At 43.9% G+C, this 23,785-nt stretch overlaps 1 protein-coding gene across 15 annotated transcripts in view; it reads right to left on the bottom strand.

Annotated features, from left to right (window-relative positions):
- CAMK2D (calcium/calmodulin dependent protein kinase II delta) overlaps positions 1 to 23,785 on the bottom strand; it is a 330,223-nt gene that overhangs the window by 175,422 nt on the left and 131,016 nt on the right. For all 15 annotated transcript variants that reach the window (XM_073639954.1, XM_073639974.1, XM_073639984.1 and 12 more), the window contains exon 3: positions 22,374 to 22,433. In XM_073639954.1, coding sequence (XP_073496055.1) covers positions 22,374 to 22,433 — 60 coding nt within the window. The remainder of the gene's footprint in view (positions 1 to 22,373; positions 22,434 to 23,785) is intronic.

Below are 23,785 nucleotides of genomic sequence, written 5' to 3'. Positions count from 1 at the left end.
CTATAGCCTGGGAATCAGAGGTCGACTCCAGCGCTTCTGTGAATCCAGACGAGGAAATGATCTGCACTGACGCCCATAGAATCATAGAATCATAGAATGGTAGAGTTGGAAGGGACCTCCTGGGTCATCTGGTCCAACCCCCTGCTCAAAGCAGGATTCACTAGATCATCTCAGACAGATGTCTGTCCAGCCTCTGTTTGAAGACGTCCATTGAAGGGGAACTCACCACCTCTCGTGGCAGCCTGTTCCACTCATTAATCACCCTAACTGTCAAAAAGTTTTTTCTAATATCTAATCTGTGTCTCCTCCCATTTAGTTTCATCCCATTGCTTCTAGTCTTTCCTTGTGCAAATGAGAATAAAGATGATCCTTCTACAATGTGACAGCCCTTGACATATTTGTAGACAGCTATTAAGTCTCCTCTCAGTCTTCTTTTTTTGCAAGCTAAACATTCCCAAATCCTGCAACCGTTCCTCATAGGACATGGTTTGCAGACCAGTCACCATTCTGGTCGCTCTTCTCTGAACTTGCTCCAGTTTGTCTATGTCTTTTTTAAAATGTGGTGCCCAAAACTGTACACAGTATTCCAGATGAGGTCTGACCAAAGAGGAGTAAAGACCGATAATGACTTCACGTGATCTAGACTGTATGTTTCTGTTAATACATCCCAGAATTGTATTTGCCTTTTTTGCTGCTGCATCACACTGTTGACTCATGTTCAGTCTATGATCTATTAGTATACCTAAGTCTTTTTCACATGTACTGTTGCTTAGCTCTATTCCTCCCATTCTGTATATGCTTTTTTCATTTTTATTGCCCAGATGTAGTACTTTGCATTTTTCCCTGTTAAAAACCATTCTGTTGGTTGCTGCCCACTGCTCCAGTTTATTTAGGTTTTTTTGAATCCTCTCTCTCTCTTCTCTAGTATTAGCTATCCCTCCTAGCTTTGTGTCATCAGCAAATTTAATCAGTTTACCCTCAATTCCTTCATCTAAATCATTGATAAAGATGTTGAACAATACAGGTCCCAGGACGGAGCCCTGTGGTACCCCACTTGAGACATTCATCCAGCTGGATGTGAAGCCATTTACAAACACCCTTTGAGTCCGATCACTAAGCCAGTTATGAATCCACCTAACAGTTGCCTGGTCCATTGCATACTTGGTCATTTTTTCAATAAGGATGGTGTGAGATACTTTGTCAAATGCTTTGCTGAAGTCAAGATATACTATATCTACAGCATTTCCCTGATCCACCCAGTCAGTGATTCTGTCATAGAAGGAAATTAAGTTAGTCTGACATGACTTGTTAGTTACAAACCCATGCTGACTCTGGTTAATCACTTCATTCTTATCCATGTACTTACATACATGTTGTTTAATAATTTGTTCAAAGATCTTTCCTGGTATAGAAGTCAGACTCACCGGCCTATAGTTCCCTGGGTCCACCTTCTTCCCCTTTTTGAAGATAGGAACAACATTTGCTCTTCTCCAGTCTTCTGGGACTTCTCCTGTTCTCCAAGAATTTTCAAAGATTATGGAGAGTGGTTCTAAAATTTCTTCTACGATCTCCTTCAGTACTCTGGGGTGTAATTCATCTGGACCTGGAGACTTGAACTCATTTATGTTAGCTAAATGTTCCATCACAATCTCTCGGTTTACAGATAACTTGGATTCCTCTATTCCTTTAAAAGGACAGTGAAGATCAGTTGATGTTACATTTTCTTTCTGAGAGAAAACAGATGCAAAATAGGAATTAAAAAGTTCGGCCTTCTCAACATCCTCTCTTACCATTTCTCCATTTTCATCCTGTAAAAATCCTATAGCATCTTTGACTTTTCTTTTACTTTAGACATACCCCTAAAATCCTTTTTTATTGCTTTTGACATCTCTTGCAAGCCTTAATTCATTGTCAGCTTTAGCTAACCTGATACGTGCCCTGCAGGATCTGCAGACTGCATTATAATCTTCTTTAGATATGCCTCCCTCTTTCCATTTAATAAACATTTCTTTCTTTCTTTTTAGCATGTGTTTAAGTTCTGTGTTCATCCATCCTGGTTTCCTTAAATGCTTCCCATTCTTCCTACTTTTCGGGATTGTTAACGATTGTGCTTTGAGAATCTCATTTTTAAAAATTTCCCATCCTTCCTGGACATTTTTGTCCTTAAGGACATCCAGCCATTGGATCCCTCCAATGGCTGGATGTCCAGAATCTTTATGAGTCGGATCCAGGACCAGACGTAGAAGGTTCTGACCATAATGTAGACCCTCATTCCCAAACTGTAACTCCTGTTGGTGGAGACAATGAGGAAGACGATGATGAGACTCAAATACCTGATTGGAGCAACAACTTTAGTTTTTTGTCAGGGCAGGAACAGGTTGGCTCTGAGGACGACGGGTGTGATAACGCACAGGGTGATGATGATGAGGTTGGAGATCCCACTTACTGTCAACCCACAGTCAGCCAAGAGATTAGGTCAGCAGAGGAGGTGGAGGAAGATGCTAGTGACGACGAGGTCAGGTTGCGCCTTCCTGGACAGAGACGTAGTACTGGAAGCACGTCAACAACTGCATCCTCAAACACAACTCTGCCTCTCACCACAAGTCGTGGTGGCTCTTCAGGTCGCATGGGTGCTAAGCCTTGCATAGCCTGGGCATTTTTTCAGATCGATAAAGATGATCCAACTCGTGTTATCTGTAACATTTGTCAGCAAAAGCTAAGTAGAGGCCAAAAAATACATAGTTTGAGTACTTCATGCATGAACCGGCACATGGACATGAAGCATAAGTTGCAGTGGGAAGTTCAGTGTGCTACAATGAGGCCTAGCCGGCCGGGCCAACCACCGTCTGCCATATCTTGTGCATCCGCGGCCTCTTCATCCTCTGTGACTGGGGGGACAGCAGTCACACCTGCTTTGGGGCGCAGACCTGCCACCTCTTTACCCGCAACAGCCAGCGTGATTGGCAGGTCATCATTTTCTTTGGAGGTGGTAACACAAGCTGGTGTTGAGCGCTGTCCGACATCGATAGCACCACCTTTGGATCAAGGCAACCTAACATGTCCGCCTGCATCTTCCTCACAGACCGGCAGTTTGCCGGGGACACCCTTATCAACCCCGTCTAAGCACAATAGCCAGCCCTCGGTCCCTCAGATGTGGACAAGTAAAAGACCATTTCCTCCTAGCCATGAGAAAGCTAAGAGGTTGAATTTCACCATCTGCAAGCTCTTGGCTACAGAAATGCTGCCTTTCCGCCTGGTGGACACAGAGGATTTTCGAGACCTTATGTCCGTCGCAGTGCCCCAGTACCAGATGCCCAGTCGGCACTACTTCTCAAGGAAAGGTGTGCCTGCGCTCCACCAGCATGTCGCACACAACATCACCGCTTCTTTGAGAAACTCTGTGTGTGACAGGGTGCATTTCACCACAGACACTTGGACGAGTAGGCATGGACAGGGGCGTTACATGTCGCTGACTGGGCACTGGGTAACTATGGTGACAGCAGGACAAGGGGCTGCTGTCCAAGTCTTGCCGTCCCCACGAGTTGTGCGTCAATCCTCTTTATGTCAAAGTTCCTCCACTGCTTCTGCCTCCTCAACCTCCTCTCGGTCTTCCACCTGCACCCAAAGCCTGTCTGGTCATGCCACAAGCTTTCTAACTGCGCAGAAGGGATCCTGCACACCTCCTTACTATGCTGGCAGTAGGGCTCAACGTCATCAGGCGGTTTTTACTTTGAAATGTCTGGGAAATTTGAGTCACACAGCTGAGGAGTTGTGGTCAGCTCTGGAGAACCAATTTCATGAATGGTTGTCTCCACTGGACCTGAAACCAGGGAAGGCCGTGTGCGACAATGCTGCAAACCTGGGTGCGGCCCTTCGCCGGGGCAATGTCACACACGTGCCTTGTATGGCTCACGTGTTGAACCTGTTGTCCAGCAATTTTTAGCCCACTATCCCAGACTAGATGGCCTTCTGCAGAGGGCACGGTCGCTGTGTGCTCACTTCCGCCGTTCGCATCCCGCAGCTCAGCGACTTACATCTCTACAGAAGTCGTTGGGCCTGCCACTTCACCGGCTAAAATGCGATGTGCCTACCCGGTGGAATTCAACTCTGCACATGTTGCAGCGACTGTGGCAGCACCGACAAGCCCTGGTGCAATACGTTCTGACGTATAGCCTGGGCCAACGAGATCCAGAGGTGGGGCAAATCACGCTGGAGGAGTGGTCTCAGATCAGGGACCTATGCACCCTTCTGCACAGTTTTGAAATGGCGACGAAGATGTTTAGTGCTGACGATGCCATTATCAGCATGACTATTCCGGTGATTTACATGCTGGAGCACATGTTAAACAGAATTCGGAGTCAGGTGGTGGCACAAGAGGAGGTGGAGGAAGTAGAGGAGGAGGAGTTGTATGCGGAAGGGCTAACATCTGCAAGGTCCAGACGGTCGGCAGCACCAAGGCGGCAGGCATGTGAGGGTGGGGGAGATGGTTTTACCAGGGCGCATGGTAGCAGCCAAACTAGTGAGGAAGGTGCAGGAGCCCAGGAAAAAGTGGAGGACGAACTGATGGAAGACTCATCAGATGAGGGAGACCTTGATCACATTTCTGTTGTGCGAGGTTGGGGGGAGAGGACAGAGGAAGGAAGCATGATTGTTACCTCGCCACCAACACAACAGGGACTTGGTGCTCCTGGATGCGCAACACACATGAGTGCCTTCTTGCTGCACTACCTGCAACATGACCCTCGAATTGTGAGAATTAGAAATAATCCTGACTACTGGGTTGCCACACTGTTAGATCCCCGGTACAAAAGTAAATTTGCAGAAATTATTCCTGCCATAGAAAGGGATGCACGCATGCAGGAGTATCAGCAGAGACTGTTGCAGAATCTTACATGTGCTTTTCCACAAAACACCAGTGGTGCACGTAGTGAATCTCACAGTTCCAACTTGCCAACCGTGGGACCGTCAAGTGTTCAGCACTCAAACCGTAATAGAACCACAGTATCTGCTGGTAACATCAATTTTGCGGAATCATTTCACCACTTTTTTAGCCCATCCTTTGCAAGGCCACAGGAGACAAGAAGTCTGACACATAGTCAACGCCTAGAGACGATGGTACAGGAGTATCTCCAAGTAAACATTGAAGCCATGACTGTGTCACTGGACCCTTGCTCTTTTTGGGCTTCCAATCTGGATAAATGGCCGGAGCTAGCCACTTACGCCTTGGAGATCTTGTCATGCCCCGCAGCCAGCGTTCTGTCTGAACGTGTGTTCAGCGCTGCTGGTGGTGTGCTGACAGATAAGCGCACGCGGCTCTCCACTGATAATGTAGACAGACTCACGTTCATAAAGATGAACAAATCATGGATCCGAAACGACTTTTCTACCCCTGTGTCATCCTGGGGAGAGTAAAAGCTTGATGATTGGTTAAAATCACCCTACCAACCGTTTTAAGCTTTCAAATTACTAATCATGTTTATCTGTATCTTGGCTGGAAAATAATTTGGGCTTTGTAGCAGTGTGCAGCACTGATCCTATTAGGCCATCTATACTAAGCTCCACCAGATTTAAAATTAATAATAATTTTTAGCTGCATCTAGCCCGGAAAATAATTTTGGGGCTCCGAGATGCGCAAGACACATAAGTGCCTTCTTGCTGCACTACCTGCAACATGACCCTCATATTGTCAGAATTCGAAGTAATCATGACTACTGGGTTGCCACACTCTTAGATCCCCCAAACTTTTCGAGCAACCTTTTCATTTTAATAAAGACCAAAAAAATGGTCATTTTTGAAATTATAAGCATTAGCAGGTTATTAGAAACTGAAATCAAACAGTTTTCAACTCAAAACTTTATTCTAGGTGATGTTACATTTTCACATAGGACCCATTGTTCGAAAGGAGCTTCTGAACTCTCTCGTCCATTGAATTTGTCAGGTTTTGGATGGTTTCTGCTTCAATTGTTTTGCATGAGGACAGAATACCCTCCCAGAGCTGTTGCTTAGATGTGAACTGCCTCCCGCCATCATAGACACTCCTTTTGATGATGCTCCAGAGGTTCTGAATGGGGTAGAGGTCAGGGGAGCATGGGGGTCACACCATAAGTTTGTCCCCTTTTATGCCCATATCAGCCAGAGATGCAGATGTTTTATGTGCAGCATGAGATGGTGCATTATCATGCAAAAAAATGATCTTGCTGTGAAATACACGGTTCTTCTTCTTGAACCATGGCAGGAAGTGCTGTTTGAGAAAATCCACATACATTATGGAGTTCATCTTTAGCGCCTTCAGGGATCCTAAAGGGGCCGACAATCTCTCTCCCCATGATTCCAGCCCAAAACATTACTCCACCTCCTCCTTGTTGGCGCTGTAGCCGTGTTTGCGTGGGGTGTCCATCAACCAGCCATCCTCCACTCCATCCATCTGGACCATCGAGCGTTGCACGGCACTCATCCGTGAACAAAACAGTTTTGAAATCAGTCTTCATGTAATGTTTGGCCCACTGGAGCCGTTTCTGCTTGTGTGAAGTGGATAGAGGAGGTCGACAGGATGGCGTATGCCCAGCTGCAAACCTCTGAAGGACCCTGCATCTTGTTGTTCGGGGGACGTTGGAGGCACCAGCAGCTTCAAAAACTTGTCTGCTGCTATGACAAGGCTTTTTTGCCGCTGCTCTTTCAACCTGACGTAATTGCCTGTAGGAAAGAGTCCTCAATTTGCCCTTATCAGCACGCACACGTGTGTACTGTGAATCAGCTACATACTTCTTGATTGCCAAGACACTTCATCCTGATCATCGCACAATGTTGATTGTAGTCATGCCTTGACCTAAACACTCCACAATTTGTTGCTTCTCAGCAGCCGACACATCCTTTTTCTTTCCCATTTTGGCAGAAAATGTAGGCTGCTTAATAATGTGAGACAGCCTTCTTAAGTAGTCTTGCCTTTCATTGGACACACCTGCCAAACTAATTAGCACAGGTGTCTGCAATTGCTTACAGTGATATAAAGAGCCCTGACACACATCACCATCAATGAGTTTAACTGACAAACAAACAAATTCTTCCCTTATCACTCCTAAACACTTTTTGCATAATAATTTGGAACACAGTGTACATGTGCTTTTCCACAAAACACCAGTGGTTCACGTAGTGAATCTTACAGTTCTAACTTGCCAACCGTGGTCTGTATGGAGTTGTTCAATAAAGGGCCCAAAATTAAGATAACATAGATGGGAGAGGTCTCTATGAATAGGAATTCCTAAGTATTTGATACCCTGTGAGGGCCAGGCAAAGGGAAAGTTGGACTGGATGGAATCCTATATGGATTTGGGGAGGGAGACATCGAGGGCCTCAGACTTCGCTGCATTGATTTTAAAATTTGACCATGTAACAAAGTGATCTATTTCAGCCATAACAGCATGGATGGATATATGTGATTGAGTGATATATACTAGGACATCATCAGCAAATAGAGAGCACTTGTACTCGGTGCCTCCCACCTCAATCCACCTAATATTGGGGTTATGGCGAATTGATGAGAGCAGGTGCTCCGTCACTAGGATGTATAAGAGAGGGGACAGAGGACATCCCTGCCTTGTCCCATTGGTGATTGTGAAAGGTGATGAAAATGTTCTGATGCACCCCCTGGGCCTTGGGACACCCGGAGCCGGACCCTTTTTGGTGGATGCTGGTGGTTGTAGTCTTTGTGGCGGCGACCCGGTTCCGTGGCTCAGGGTGGTCAAACCAGTGGCGGAACTATTTTTTATGTGGTTTTGATGTTTAAATGTCCGACTACGCCACCCGTGGATTGCGGTCAGAGTGAACCGCCGCTACAGGGCAGACCACTGAGGCTGGTGTTGTGGGTGCAGCAGAGCGTAGCATAACTCCCCACGGGAGGAGTATAGCCTCAGGGCAGTGTATGCGGAGGATGGGGGTGATGGTGCAGGGCAGCAGCAGTAACGACACGGAGTCAGTGATGCAGTCCAGGGTCTTTACTCACAGTTCTTACTATCCAGACCACGTCTGCAGGTGACGGCTGCCCACGTCGTACTGTGCTCACCAGGTGAGGGGCTCAGACAACTCCCAGATAACTTTGGAGCGCTTCACAGGACCCTCTTTGTGTGTCCTTTGTCTGGCCTTTCTTACCAACCCTTCTGTCCGGCTGCCTCGGGCCTCCTCTTGGTAAACTTGGCGCCAGTTTCCCTGACCCTATGTGGTGCCTTCCTAGCGGGTGTAGCGAGGGTCTGCGCCACATAAAATGTCACAGCCTCCGGTTTCTAGCTGAGGGTCGTTTCCTGCCTCCACTAGTTTCGGGGACCGGTCTCCCCCTTTGGCCTGACCCCTCCACGCAGGTGGATTCGGGCGTGCGGTGGCGACTCGCCCGTCCGCACCCCTGGGATCCCTTCATTCCTCGTTCCTGGAGCCTTCTCCGCTCCTCTTCCTTCCTTCTCCCTCTTCCAGGCCTGGGCCTCTGTTACTAGGCCCGCCTCCGGAGCAGAGCTCATGCAGAGCCCCTGCTCCCTGCCACTTCTGCTCAGACTTCTCTGCACTGAACTAATCTGGTGCCCACCTTTTATACTCCCTTCTCAATGCACCCAGGAACTGCTTCCTCCCTGCTCCTGCACTACAGGGTTCCCCTTCCTCAGTGTTCCCTCCCCCCACTCCAGCCAGGGACAGGGACTGTCGTGCCCATCTCAGAGGCATATTGGTCGCCCTGCCCCACGGCAATGTGGTATAATGCATGCAGGTGTCGGGTCCTGATCCACACTCCATCCTTACCTGAGAGTGAGATATCACACCTCTGGGTGAGGTGCAATACCTCTGTAGTAACCGAGCCCTCAGGGTGCTACAGTTCCATTTATCTTCAGCCTAGGTGACGTATTGTGATACAGGGCCGTGATTTTGGCTGTAAAAGGGTCCCCTAGACCCCTACCCCAAGCTTTTTAAGAGAATCATATATGGCGTGTCAGGAGACTCTATGGAATGCTTTCTCAGCATCCAACGAGAGTATCTAATTACAAATTTTTAACTGCATCTAGCCCAGGAAATACTTTGTGCCTAGTAGCAGTGTCTGCTAGTCAGCGGATTATCCTGGCTGTTAAGCAAGCTACACCACCTGTAGTTTGGACACTTAATTTTTTCAAAGGAAATGCTTCGGGACCACGGGATACTCAGTGAAGAGCATCAGGAGGCACCCCAAGGCATAGGGGCTGGGACTGGCAGTAGGATGCCTTGTGGTGGACAGCCGAGCTCGATCCTTATAAAAGCTTTTTAACTGCAGCAGCTTTAGTGGACGCTACTGGAGCTGGAATTACGCGGCTGCTGGCATGAGACTTGCCCTCCAATAGATCCTTGTAAATGGATTTAAAGTGTATTCATTCAAATTAGAGAGACAATTTAAATTAAAAAACTTAGAGCTGCCTCCACCACAGGGGGGCTCGCTCGACCCACCAGCGGACAGGCACCAATATTGGGAGAGGGGGGCTGGCCGTCAGGGTTCACCGCGGTTCTGGCACAAACCCGGCGACACGGAGGTGGCACGGGCAGGAGCGGACTGAACGTGTCGGCTTCTCACTTTTTGGATTTTAGAAGGGCATGACATGCCTATATCTGTGTCTCCCCCTCCTTTTACTCCTCCACCTCTTTTCTTTTCGCATGACTATATGTACTTGTCACTTTTCCATGAGTTAGTTATGTCTTCTGAGCAGTTTGTCAGCTTTTGGACACCTTTGAAGGTGTTTTCTATGTGTTTCTATGTGTTTTTGTTTGCCTGCCATTGGTTTTAACGGTGTTCGACGAACCGAACTCGAACACTACGGGGGTGGTTCAACACTAAAAACAATAATTTGAAGTGTAATAGAAATTCTTCTCTCTGTAGAAAGGACCTGCTTGTAACAATTACACTGGGAATGAAGATTACACAATCATTTTTCCAGCAGAACATTTCTGTGGTCTGACAATATTTTGTAGTTTAGGAATCTGAACACAGTGATGTCATGGAGATTATCAAATGTTCGCTCTTTCCGAGTTACACAAGAGTTTTTGTATTCAACATCCTGGAAAAGTTAAGAAACGCTAGCTCCAGATGGCGTTCCCAGATAGGGTTTTGCAAAATCAATTCAACAGTTTAACTTTGTAATGCAATCTGTTCGAATGCTGAAAATGTGCTCATTGAATCAGCCCTGTCTGAGGATCTGTTCACATCACCCCGAAAGCCTAGATTTGTGAAGACGTATCCCTAGGGTTCCTCTCACCTGACAGAGGCCTAGAGGATATTGCACAGTATGGAATAGGTATACACAAAAAACATACGTAATTGCTGGATTTTATTTCCTACACTTGGAGCCCATGCTTATCCAACTGTATGCCTGTAGGTCAAAAGCTATACATTGCTTATTCCTCCCAACATAGATCTCCAAAGTAGGATAAAATTGAGATGTGAGCAGAGGCTTGGGGCTTCTGAGGCTAGCACTACAGCTGTACTAACGTATTAACCTCCCTCACAGTGCGTAAGGGCACCAGATGCCAATTTGGAGAACACACCCACTCACTTGGCGCAGTTCGTGGAGAAGAGTCAGCGACTGTCAGAGGGGCACAATAGCCTCGCTGAACAAAAAAAAAAGTATCTTCCAATAAAAAGCAATCAGATTGCAAGGTTGAAACAATTCTCTAATTGGTCACTATAGGCAATGATACCCTTTACATTATTATCATTGTATAGTTTGCTTTTTAAAGTTCAGTCCATTAGCTTCAGGTTACTGGACTGTACAGCCAAAAATCATATTATGGTACTGTGTAGTCCAGAAAAATGCGGTCTTATTTTAGGATCATCTATAGGATATAGAAGTCAAGTAGGCATGGCACTGCCAATGTTCAGCTATTACAGGCTCTACAGTCATGGCCAAAAGTTTTGAGAATGACACCAAAATTATATTTTCACATGATCTGCTGGCCTCTGGTTTTTATTAGTGTTTGTCTGATGTTTATATCACATACAGAAATATAATTGCAATCATATTATGAGCACCAATAGGTTATATTGACAGTTAGAATGAGTTAATGCAGCAAGTCAATATTTGCAGTGTTGCCCCTTCTTCTTCCAGACCTCTGTAATTCTCCCTGGCATGCTCTCAATCAACTTTTGGACCAAATCCTGACTGATAGCCGTCCATTCTTGCATAATCAATGCTTGCATTTTGCCAGAATTTGTTGGTTTTTGTTTGTCCACCCGTCTCTTGATGATTGACCACAAGTTCTCAATGGGATTAAGATCTGGGGAGTTTCCAGGCCATGGACCCAAAATCTCTATGTTTTGTTCCATGAGCCATTTAGTTATCACCTTTGCTTTATGGCAAGGTGCTCCATCATGCTGGAAAAGGCATTGTTCGGCGTCAAACTGCTCTTGGACGGTTGGGAGAAGTTGCTCTTGGAGGACATTCTGGTACCATTCTTTATTCATGGCTGTGTTTTTAGGCAAGACTGTGAGTGAGCCGATTCCCTTGGCTGAGAAGCAACCACACACATGAATGGTTTCAGGATGCTTTACAGTTGGCATGAGACAAGACTGGTGGTAGCGCTCACCTCTTCTTCTCCGAATAAGCTGTTTTCCAGATGTCCCAAACAATCGAAAAGGGGATTCATCAGAGAAAATGACTTTGCCCCAGTCCTCAGCAGTCCACTCCCTGTACCTTTTGCAGAATATCAGTCGGTCCCTGATGTTTTTTCTGGAGAGAAGTGGCTTCTTTGCTGCCCTCCATGAAACCAGCCCTTGCTCAAAGAGTCTCCGCCTCACAGTGCGTGCAGAAGCACTCACACCTGCCTGCTGCCATTCCTGAGCAAGCTCGGCACTGCTGGTAGTCCGATCCCGCAGCTGAAACAGTTTTAAGATACGGTCCTGGCGCTTGCTGGTGTTTCTTGGGCGCCCTGGAGCCTTTTTGACAACAATGGAAGCTCTCTCCTTGAAGTTCTTGATGATGCGATAGATTGTTGACTGAGGTGCAATCTTTGTACCTGCGATACTCTTCCCTGTTAGGCCATTTTTGTGCAGTGCAATGATGGCTGCACGTGTTTCTTTAGAGATAACCATGGTTAACTGAAGAGAAACAATGATACCAAGAACCAGCCTCCTTTTAAAGTGTCCAGTGATGTCATTCTTACTTAATCATGACTGATTGATCGCCAGCCCTGTCCTCATCAACACCCACACCTGTGTTAATGGATCAATCACTAAAACGATGTTAGCTGCTCCTTTTAAGGCAGGACTGCAATGATGTTGAAATGTGTTTTGGGGGTTAAAGTTCATTTTCTGGGCAAATATTGACTTTGCAAGTACAGTAATTGCTGTTAAGCTGATCACTCTTTGACATTCAGGAGTATATGCAAATTGCCATTACAAAAAATGAAGCAGTAAACTTTGTAAAAATTACTATTTGTCTCATTCTCAATACTTTTGGCCATGACTGTACAGCGGCCAGATGTAAACAGTGTATGAAGCGGAGCAGTAAGAATAGGAGTTGATCTGGAGTAGCAGGGAGTGGCCACTAAACAGATTGAGGATAGGTCTTCATTGTCGTCGTGGTGAAAACCCACTTTAATGACCTTTTTACCTATGTACAAAAGTCTTATAACATCTTCTAAATCGTTGTGCCTTTGTCTCAGTCAGTTTGTCTGATGAAAGGGCCTCTGTGATCCATAAGGTTGCAAACATTGGGGACATTTCATCAGAAAAAGGCATAAAACACAAAAATGTTGCAACTTTTTGCATGTTCATAGCAATTTCAAGTAGTTCAGCCAAAAGTGGAGGAGTCGGGGTGGGATGGGGTATGGTTATGCCTGCACGTCAAATTCATCAATAGTGGTGGTGTGTTTACCTCATTAATATAAATGGTTAAATTATTCAGTAGTTATTTCTGATAAGCAAGAGCAAAAAAGCTTAAAAGGGGTTTTCCCAAGGACAAAGTTTAATTTTAATCAATAGATCTTGGAATAATAATACATTTCCACAATTGGATGTGTTTAAATAAAACGTTCCTGTGCTGAGATAATCTTATGGTCACAAATGATTTTCTTTCTATCAGGTAAAACATTGTTTAAAAACAGGCAGTGAAATGTTTTACCTCACAAGAAGAATCAGCTGTTATCCCACTCTAATGTCTGTATACTCTCTTCCTTCCTCCCCTGCCCAGGAGCTGTGGTATGATCAGACCATGTTCCTGTATAGTTAGACACAGCCATTACACAGTACACAGCAGGGGCACATTTATAAGATTATCTCAGCACAGGAACATTTTATTTAAACACATCCAATTGTGGAAATAATTATTATTCCAAGATCTGTTGATTAAAATTAACTTTTGTTCGTGGGAAAACCCCTTTAACCCCTTAACAACATCTGACGTACTAATACGCGTCTGTGCCCTGGGACTTAAGAGCCAGACCCGTATTAGTACGTCATGGCGATCGCGCACGCGCACAGGCTGTGCGGGCGCGATCGCCGCCGGGTGTCAGCTGATAGTATCGGGTGTCAGCTGTGACAATGTGTAGGGAGCGGCCCTGCACCGCTCCCAGCACATTAACCCCCGCGATGCTGCGATCGAAGTCGATCGAAGTCGATCGCAGCATTGCGGGGGCAAGGAGAGGTGATCGCAGATACTCACCTCCTCTTCCGGCTTCCAGCGCTGTCTGCAAAGGCTTCCCGAGTGTTGCCATGACGACCCGATGTCGTCATGACAACATCCGGGTCACCAGGCAGCAGGAAGATTGTTTGGACATGCGCAGTGCATCTCCAAACAATCTTCTCCCCGTCCAGCGCTGACAGCCTGCATGGCACAGGGATGGTGCTGCATTCCTGTGCCATGCAGGCGATCAGAGAAAAAAAAAATGAAAGTCCCAGAGTGGGACAGAGTAAAAAAGTGTAAAAACACCCAGAAAGTGAAAAAAAAAAATAATAAAAAAAAAAAAAAGAATCCACCAAAAATAAAAATATAATGTACCCATCAATAAATATTATTATAAAAAAAAAAAACAACAATAAAAGTACACATATTTGGCATTGCCGCGTCCGGAACAACCTGACCTATAAAACTGTCCCACTAGTTAACCCCTTCAGTGAACACGGTAAAAAAAAAAAAAAAAAAACGAAGCAAAAAACAATGCTTTATCACCATACCGCCAAACAAAAAATGGAATAACACGCGATCAAAAGACAAATATAAATAAAAATGGTACCGCTGAAAACATCATCTCGTCCCGCAAAAAACAAGCCAACATACTGCTCCATCAGCCGAAAAATAAAAAAGTTATAGCTCTCAGAACAAAGCTATGCTAAAAAATATTTTTTTCTATAAAATTGCTTTTATTATGTAAAAGTGCAAAACATAGAAAACCGATATAAATGTGGTACCGCTGTAAATGTACTGACCCGAAGAATAAAGCTACCTTATCAATTTTACCACACGTGGAACAGAATAAAAAAAAAAAAAAAAAAAAAAAAAAAAACAATTCCTGAATGGTTGGTTTTTGTTTATTCTGCCTCCCAAAAATCGGAATAGAAAGCGATCAAAAACTGTCACGTGCCTGAAAATGGCACCAATAACAACGTCAACTCATCCCGCAAAAAACAAGCCGTCACATGACTGTCTGCCAAAATCTGGAAAAATTATAGCTCTCAAAATATGGCGATGCAAAAACTAGATTTTACAAAAAATGCGTCTTTTAGTGTGTGACAGCTGTCAGTCATAAAAACCCCATATGATTCTGGTACTGCTGTAATCACATCGACCCGAAGAATAAAGTCGTCTTATCACTTATACCGCACGAGGAACGGCGTCAAAAATAAACTCTTGGGTGAGGATTGGGCTAGGGTTAGGGCTGGGTTTGGGGTTAGGGTTGTGCTAGGGTTAGGGTTGTGCTAGGGTTAGGGTTGTGCTACGGTAAGGGCTGGGGTTGGGGTTAGGGTTGGGGTTAGGGTTGTGATGGGGTTGGGATTTTTTTCAAAAGAAAAAAAGATGACGATATGGCTACTAGTGTTGAGCGCAAGTGCTCGCTACTTGAGTTTGCATCGGGTGCTCTGGTATGCATTGAGTATCGTGGGTATTTGAGTGACATGCTCGAGTCTCTGCCCCATAGGCTTCGCGGCCAAAAAAACTTTACAGGGATTGCCTGCCATGCACGAGCGATCCCCGCATGGTTTTTTTTGGGTGTCTAATAACCATGAAACATGCGGAGCAGGGACTCGAGCATGTCACTCGAGCACACGCTGTACATGGTGCATACCTGAGTACCCGATGCAAACTCAAGTAGTGAGCACTTGCGCTCAAGACTAATGACAACTTATTCAATATGATGACCTAATGTAAACAAATTCTGTGTCGTACCTCTGGGTTCAAAATGTTCACTATACACCTTAATAAAATCCTTGAGGGGTATAGTTTCCAAAATGGGGTCACTTGTGGGGGAGCTCCACTGTTTAGGCACATCAGGGGCTCTCCAAACGCAACATGGCGTCCGCTAACAATTTGAGCCGATTTTCCATTCAATTTGTTAGCGGATACCATGTTGCATTTGGAGAGTCCCTGTGTGCCCAAACATTGGAGCTCCCCCACAAGTGACCCCATTTTGGAAACTAGAACCCCCAAGGCACCTATCTAGATGCATAGTGAGCACTTGGAACCCCTAGGTGCTTCACAAATTGATTTGTAAAAATGAAAAAGTGAAAAAAAAAAAACACTTTCATTTTTACGAATCAATTTGTGAAGCACCTGGGGGTTCCAAGTGCTCACTATGCATCAATATAGGTGCCTTGGGGGGTCTAGTTTCCAAAATGGGGTCACTTGTGGGGGAGCTCCAATGTTTGGGCACACAGGGGCTCTCCAAACACAACATGGCGTCCGCTAATTATTCAAGCAAATTTTACAATCAAAAAGTCAAATGGCGCTCCTTCCCTTCCGAGCCCTGCCGTGCGCCCAAACAGTGTTTTTTCCCCACATATTGGGTATCTGCGTGCCCAGGGGAAATTGCACAACAAATTTTGGGGTCCATTTTTTCTTGTTACCCCTGTGAAAATAAAAAAAATTGGGTCTAAAGTAACATTTTTGTGAAAAAAGTTAAATGTCCATTTTTTTCTTCCACATTCAAAAAATTCTTGTGAAGCACCTGAAGGGTTAATAAAGTTCTTGAATGTGGTTTTGAGCACCTTGAGGGGTGCAGTTTTTAGAATGGTGTCACTTTTGGGTATTTTCTGTCATAAAGACCTCTCAAAGTGACTTCAAATGTGATGTGGTCCCTAAAAAAATGGTTTTGTATATTTTGTTGGAAAAATGAGAAATCGCTGGTCAACTTTTAACCCTTATAGCTCCATAACAAAAAAAAATTTTGGTTCCAAAATTGTGCTGATGTAAAGTAGACATGTGGGAAATGTTATTTATTAACTCTTTTGTGTGACATATCTCTCGGATTTAAAGGCATAAAAATTAAAATTTTGAAAATTGCAAAATTTTCAAAATTTTCGCCAAATTTCCGTTTTTTTCACACATAAACGCAAGTGATATCAAAGAAATTTTACCACAATCATGAAGTACAATATGTTACGAAAAAACAATCTCAGAATCAGGGGGATCCGTTGAAGCGTTCCAGAGTAATTACCTCATAAAGTGACAGTGGTCAGAGTTCTAAAAATTGGCCTGGTCATTAACGTGCAAACCACCCTCGGGGCTTAAGGGGTAAATTAACGTAGTCAGCAAGTGACTGCTGAATCAAAAAGCTAAAGTGGTAGCCCATGTTGAGAACATGCCACCAACATTCTAGCTTAGTCTATGCATTTCTCAGGGAAAGCTTGCTATCAGTCTACAGAACTGAATGGAAAAACACATGATACTGTAATTTTTATTTTTTTTTAAATTCTTCAACTGTGTGTGTTGCTATCTGGTGCCAGGAAAAAGCAGGAGCAGGAAAGACAAGCACTTGTATTGGTTCAAAAAGAGACAAAACTATAGCTACAGTAAGAGCTATATGTTGTGATATAAAATGTTTGCTAGAGAGGACAGTAAGTGTAACTGGAAACAGTTACTTTACTTACTTTACCAGGTTATTTAATGCCTTCCAGATGGTTCACGACAAACGGTTTCCTAGGCCTGGCTAGACATATCTCTCATGTGGTCTGAATTGTTTGGTGAGTCTTGCTGAAAGCATTTAATGATATCATACGTAAATACTGCATGCACTCAAAGTTAATAATTTATGAGCGCTTTAGAAGTATAACACTTTCTTAAAGCGCCCTCATTTGACCTCCTTTAGATCTGACCGACAGATTAAAGAAAAAACACAGTTTTCTAGAATTTAATCAAAGAACGGCGGCATTGCATTACTGTAAAATTACAAAAGCACTTCTAAATCAAAGTAATGGAAAGCACAGAAATTAATGACAGCGATTGATGTCCTTTAAGTAAAAATCAATCAAGAGTGAACTGTGGAGCCGGAACACAAGGGAGATTTCAGCAGAGTACGTCACAGGTCATGTATTTCTGCAGATAAATGTAATGTTGGGATGGCTACAGTTGTGCAATACATGTAGGGTCTGTGAGAATAGGAACGTCTGAACCAGAATTAAATTTAGAATTGCTACACAAAGGTTAATATAGCCATAAACATATAATTACCAGTTCTAAAACTCATCATACAGAGTAGATGAGCGACAGCAAAACTTTCTAGAAAATGACCCAACGGTGCCCATAGTCATTAGATAAATGAACAGGACCATTTTATTTTTGTTTGGGGGCAATCTGACTGTCCCCTGATGACAGGTGTCAGAGGAAAATAATTTTTTGCATTGATTTATTTTTTTAGGCCATTCTTCTAATGTAGTTTAACTTTTTGCTTCATCTACTGTGATCTTCCGTATTGCATTTCCCAAAAGAGAGCGCCATGGCTTTCCAACACAATAAAAAGTTGGCTCGCTAACAATGGAAATGTGAGAATACTAGATGTTATTTTTACTGTGAGCTTTCCCATAGTTTCTGGCAAGAAAACCATTAGTTATTTCAACACAAGAAGCATAGTTTAAAATTATGCCAAAAAAGAAGATGGGGCGGATGACTGTTACACCCGATGCTGTAGGCTAAAGTAAGCTGGCGCTATTGTTGTTGAGGAGTTGTAGCTTCAAAGCCAATTTTTCATATACCTGTATCCAAACGCAGTCTGTGTTTGATATTTAGACATATTTCTGTCCGCTAACAGTAGAAACGTAATAATAGGGTGATCCTAAGCTGAACCAAGAATATTTTCGCAAAACGAACTGGACAAACTATGAAATCTCAAAACTGGGTACATTCATTTAAAGGGAACGTATCACCTGTGAAAATGCTATTTACCTGCAGATATGCGGTTAATCTTCAAGTAAGTAGCGTTACAATGCTGCAAGGAAGCTTTACTGAAAATGTGGCTAGTAGGAGAAAATTAACCTATTTACCCATGGGAGCTGACAGATTTCAGCCATGGGGGCATGCACAGAGCAATTACAGTCACTGTTTATCACATGTCCAGGCGCGTTCATTGACTGGAGCATGCTGTCAATCAAAATGCTGGGGCGTACTTGCAGCCACCACTCACAGTATAGCAAGCGGTGACTATAGCTGCACCATGCATGCCCCAATGACTAAAAGCTGGTGGCTCCTGGGAGAGAATATGTTCATTTTCTCCCAGTAGCCACACTTTCAAGAAGGCAGACGAGCAATATAGTAATGTTGTGGGTTCCCCTCTGCGTCCAGCCTCTATGTAGAAAGAAGGAATACATGAAATCAACTATTACTATAGACATAAAAAAGGTAAGGTACTTAGTTAACATGTTAAGAAACAAAAAAAAAAAACCCATCCAGCCATGACATGGTGCCCCTCAAATGTGGGTCGTCTCTAACACCTGTGGCTTACCTATGTGCTTAAGCAGGTCTTGACTTAACTAGGGGGAGATTGGAACCAGGCTTTGCTTGTAATTAGACCTTTCTGGGAAAGAGGGGTAGATAAGGGTGCACAGCTCAAGAGGGGGCCACACTAGAACAACCCTGTGAAATGAATGTGGCCATTTATGGCATATTGATAAGATGTAGGTACCCCTCCTTGACCATCATCAATCTTGATGACAAGTCTTGGTCATATGCTGTCACAATAAGAAAGGAGTCAACATGTGCACCATCGGCTCTATTAGCTTCTGAGGGAAAAAATTCATGTTGAGAGTTGTGCATGTGTGACCACCTCTCTATTCCTAAATGGGAATGCAACTTTTGGGGAAAATTCATCCCGTGTGATTAGATGGGACATTTTTTGGATCTGAAAGGACAGAAGGACTGAGCTTTACAATTTATGTTTGCGAATTCTCACGATTCAATGACAGATGGGTTGACTAGTACACACTATGTGCAGGGATTATTTATAAGCTGAAGCATACACTGTTCAACTTAAGGGTATGTGCACACATTAAGTGTTTGGTGCAGAAATTTTGCACCATTTCCGCATCTCTTGGTAGGAAAAACGCAGTGGCTAAAAGGTGAGTTTTTGCTGCATTTTGGTGCAGATTTTTCCCCACTCATTAGTATGGGTGAAATCTGCAGCAAAAACACTGAAAGAATTGACATGCTACAGATTTAAATCTGCACCAAATCTGCAAGTCACAAATAAGCAACATGTGCATGACACTTCAGGATTCTCATTCACTATGCTGGCATCAGGAAACCCTTCAGGTTTTATGACAAATCTGAACTGAAAAAACGCAAAGTGTGCACACAGACTTAGGGGTCTGACAGGACATTATGCATCCCTCTAGACGTCCTAACCCTCTGGCAATCCAGTGCCCAGGTTTCAGGGAAATAGTTACAGAATGCTCTACACTAAGGGTGTGTGCGCATGCAAGGGTGTGACAGACTGTCGTGTTCATGTCCCTGAAAACAACAATTGTGTAGTGTGAATACGGTCATGCGTTTTATAGTGTCATGTGAGATGTAAATGTAGAGAGCGTAATGTAACTAATGTATAGTGTGATAGGTAATGATGCTGCTGTGTGGGTACTGCAAATGTAATGCCTAAAGTAACTCTGGTACACTCAGCTCAGGTATAGGGAAAGTATAGGATATAGCTTAGTGTTTAGGATAGAGATGGTTACATACAGTAGGGCAAGATATAGTTAATTTTTTGGGAATAGTCCAGATTGGAAGGGACTAGGGTAAGTAGAAAAGGGAACTACTTCCTGAGTTAGAGTGTTTGTGAGAGACAAAGCCAAGTTTAAGGTGCGGTATCAGGTCGTACCAAATTTCCTGCAGACCTTCCTGCAATGTCCGGGGCCTACGGCCCAACGTAGGCACGGAGGAGAGTGTCTTAATCCCTTCCATACATATAGAGGAAGCCGGGAGATGAACTGCGTGAGAGAAACTTGCATATCTCGGGAATACTGTGGTGCCAGATGGGTAATCCCTAGGGCTAATAAAGTAGGGATAGTCCGAGCGGAACAAAAACAAATGGTTGAAATGTACTGTTGATGGAACAAGAACGGGAGGGTGCTGTGCCCAATACTGCGTGTTAAAGAATGATGTACTTGAACTGTCTAGTAAAGTTGAACTTGTTAAAATGAACCAGGTGCCCCCTGAAGTGTGTGTGGCTGTTCCTGGAACCAAAGATGTGGCTACAGCAGGGGCCTCCGGCCTACAAGTGAGTACACTGCAATGTACACAGCACAACACTTATGGACTGGGACACTATTTGTTTATAAAGTGCCAGGACGTTACGCAGCAGCAGCTCGTCCATGGCTACCACCCAGGTTTCAGCAACTTTTCAGGCAAATTCAGTTTGAAATATGGGTGAAAAAGCACTTAAAAGCATGTTAAAAAGAAACTAATATATGTCCAGCATTTTTGAGCTTCTTTTAATGACTGCAGGCTTTGAAAGTCATGGAGCAACTGGAAGAAGTAATTTGATCTTCCATCCTTCAGGTGGCTTCTGCTTGGAAACAGCTCATTAGGTTATACATTCAGAAAAAAAGAAAATAGAAAAAAAAAAGACGCCAGAGGCAATGTCACAACTAAAGCTAAAAAAAAAGACGCCAAAGAGGACTCTTCAGGAAAAATACCACTGGCGTTTTCTGCTTGAAACCTCAGCAGATGTCTAAGAGTGTGTACATATCCTAAGAGTAGTCTGTGATTGCCTCAGCTGGGATGAAGTGGGATTAAGTTAAAGAGGTTGCCCACCACTAGGACAACCCCTTCTTGATCTAAATATTTGGCCCCGATAAAATACTCCCCTCCCGTGCTGGCACCGTCCCCGTAATGTCAGCACGGCACGTCCGGGGCTCCCGGGCTGTTTTAACACATGACGCCGGCGCCCAATCAGCGCTGGCGTCACGGTCTCTGCCTCCGGACAAATCGAACTTAAAGAGGAAGTCCGGGCTGCGGCTGCTCTCTGACTACTTCATATTCAGTTCACCAGCGCTGGCATCACGTGTCATAACAGCACGGGAGCCCCGGGGAGAGTGAGTGCCAACAACGCAGGAACATGTGTTGAGTATAGGTTTTTTATTTTATCGGAGCCAAGCATGGGGGATGAGAAGGAGTTGTTCTAGTAGTGGAGAACTTCTTTAATAACTGCATACAGCTCCATGCATTTGTCTATAATCAGAAAGCTAAAATATGGACACCAGGTTAGATTTTCTGCTCTGCCAAATTTTGTCTATCCCTGAGGTAATGTACTATATTCTACTGTGCAAAAAAATCACATCAGTAATGCACTTTTGAGATAAAAGTCTAAAAGTCTGGATGCTGTAAGATAACTATGCACGATGAATCAGGAATATTTCATCCAAATGGTTAGCCAATTGTGCTTTTCTCTTCGACTATGCTACATTGATCTGTCTGTCGAATGTTATTCTAAATGCAACTTATATTTAAAACACTAAATTGATATGCATTAAAAGGCGTGCTCTGGCTCTATAAAACTAATGGTTTATCATTAGGATAGTACATTAATATCATATTGGTGGAGGTACCACCCTTCAGTACTATACTGATCAGCTATTTATTGAAGGGCTTATGACACTAGAGCACTTCACCCCCTTAATTACTTGTCAGGCACAGTTGTTTTGGCAGTCCCTGTGCTTGGCATTGCAAAATAGTCCCATTTACTTGAATAGGACTGAGAAGCTTTGAGCTGTAATACCAAGTAAATCCACTACAAAAATTACAGAGGTGTGCCTGGTAAAAAATAAAGGGGGCAAAATGGCTACTGATGCGTTATGACCCTTTTAATCAGTTGATCATCGAAGATGCTGAGAGATGGACCCCTACAGATAGGCTATCGGTTTTGTAGCATTGGAAGACCCCTTTCACACTCCATTGACTCACCAATATTAGGATGCTTCAGTAAGCGACAGATCCTTGCTTCACGTTCCAATTTCTGGTGATCTGTTTAGAGAAAAGACACAGAAAAAATTATAAATATTCTTCTACTTCTAAATGAAGCCATTTGAATAAGCCTGAAGCGATTCAGATAATTATGCGTAACATTTTGTTATATTACTCATCCCTTTACCCAAAAAACACAAATGTGAAATAAGCATAAAATAACTAATCAGTAAACTGAGTTTTTTCCATAGGCGTATCTCTGATTTTATGCATAAATGTTAGCAGAATCACTACAAAACAAGTTTTCTCATTTGCACCTATATCATATGCGTTCTGAAGACTCAGCACATCAATAGGAAAAAAGTAATGATTAGGTCATCAAGATCTTTATACGAATAGATTTAAATAGGACCAATCAAGTGTCCAAAAAAATGAGTTTGAGCTTGCCAAAATCCTTGGGCTCCCCTGAATATGCAAAATCCCCAGTCCTCCAAGCATTGCAGAGCTTTGAAGTTTTGCTATATACTCCATTATCTTATTTTATTTCCTTCAACGCCCACTTCATGCACCTTTAGAAAATCCCTTCAACTACTACTCTGCACGACTCCACTAGATTCAAACAGACTGTGTATGAGGGTATGTGAATTTCCCTGGCTGAGCGTCTCCGCTCCCAAACTCTGTAGCCAGTCAGGGGCATTCCCATGCACAGACTGTTTGAATACAGTGTTCGGACCTTGTCGAGCAGAAGTTGAAAGAAGCTTCTAAAGGACCATGAACCGAGTATGGAAACAGCACTGCAGCATAATGCTTGGGAGAGGAGAGCAATACAAGCATTGATGAGCAAGTCTGCCATAATGTGAATTTGGCCAAGAAATTTAATTTGCATAAAGAACGTAAAGTTCCGGAAAAAATTATACTCACCTTGAAGCTCGCTTGTCCCACCACTTGTCAATCCATCTCTTGCTGTGGCTCCGGGGTCTTCTTTTTTCCAGGTGTGAGGACAGGCATTCTCTTCTGAATCTTCAGTCCTCGCTTGATAGGCCTTGGGTGACACATGTCATGATGGGTGTTGCCCAAGGTCTAGCTGTCCCTGGAAGCACTAGTGCAGACTGAAGATCCAAAAGTGGATGTCCATTGCCAAACCAGAAAAAAACAAAAACACTGGAGCTGCAGGAAGAGACGGTTGACTGGGTGGGAGCTGCAGCGGTGGGACAGGCGAGCATTGAGGCTAGTATAATTATTTTTTTAACTCCAGCATGGCCCATAGGAATCCAACAAAATCGCAACCAGTCACCATTTTGCTGAATATGGGCAAATATAAATTTTATTCAATTAAAATTTTTGGGGAAAAGTTCAAAGCAAGTTTGATGCGCCTTGAATTGCTCTTCTTTAAATATTTGTTAAGGAAGCAC

This window comes from Phyllobates terribilis, unplaced genomic scaffold (genome assembly GCF_046119375.1).
Source record: "Phyllobates terribilis strain yellow unplaced genomic scaffold, ASM4611937v1 Scaffold_1__5_contigs__length_1240528914, whole genome shotgun sequence".
In the NCBI taxonomy this organism is placed as follows: Eukaryota; Metazoa; Chordata; class Amphibia; order Anura; family Dendrobatidae; genus Phyllobates; species Phyllobates terribilis.
This window is presented reverse-complemented; position numbering and strand designations above follow the sequence as displayed.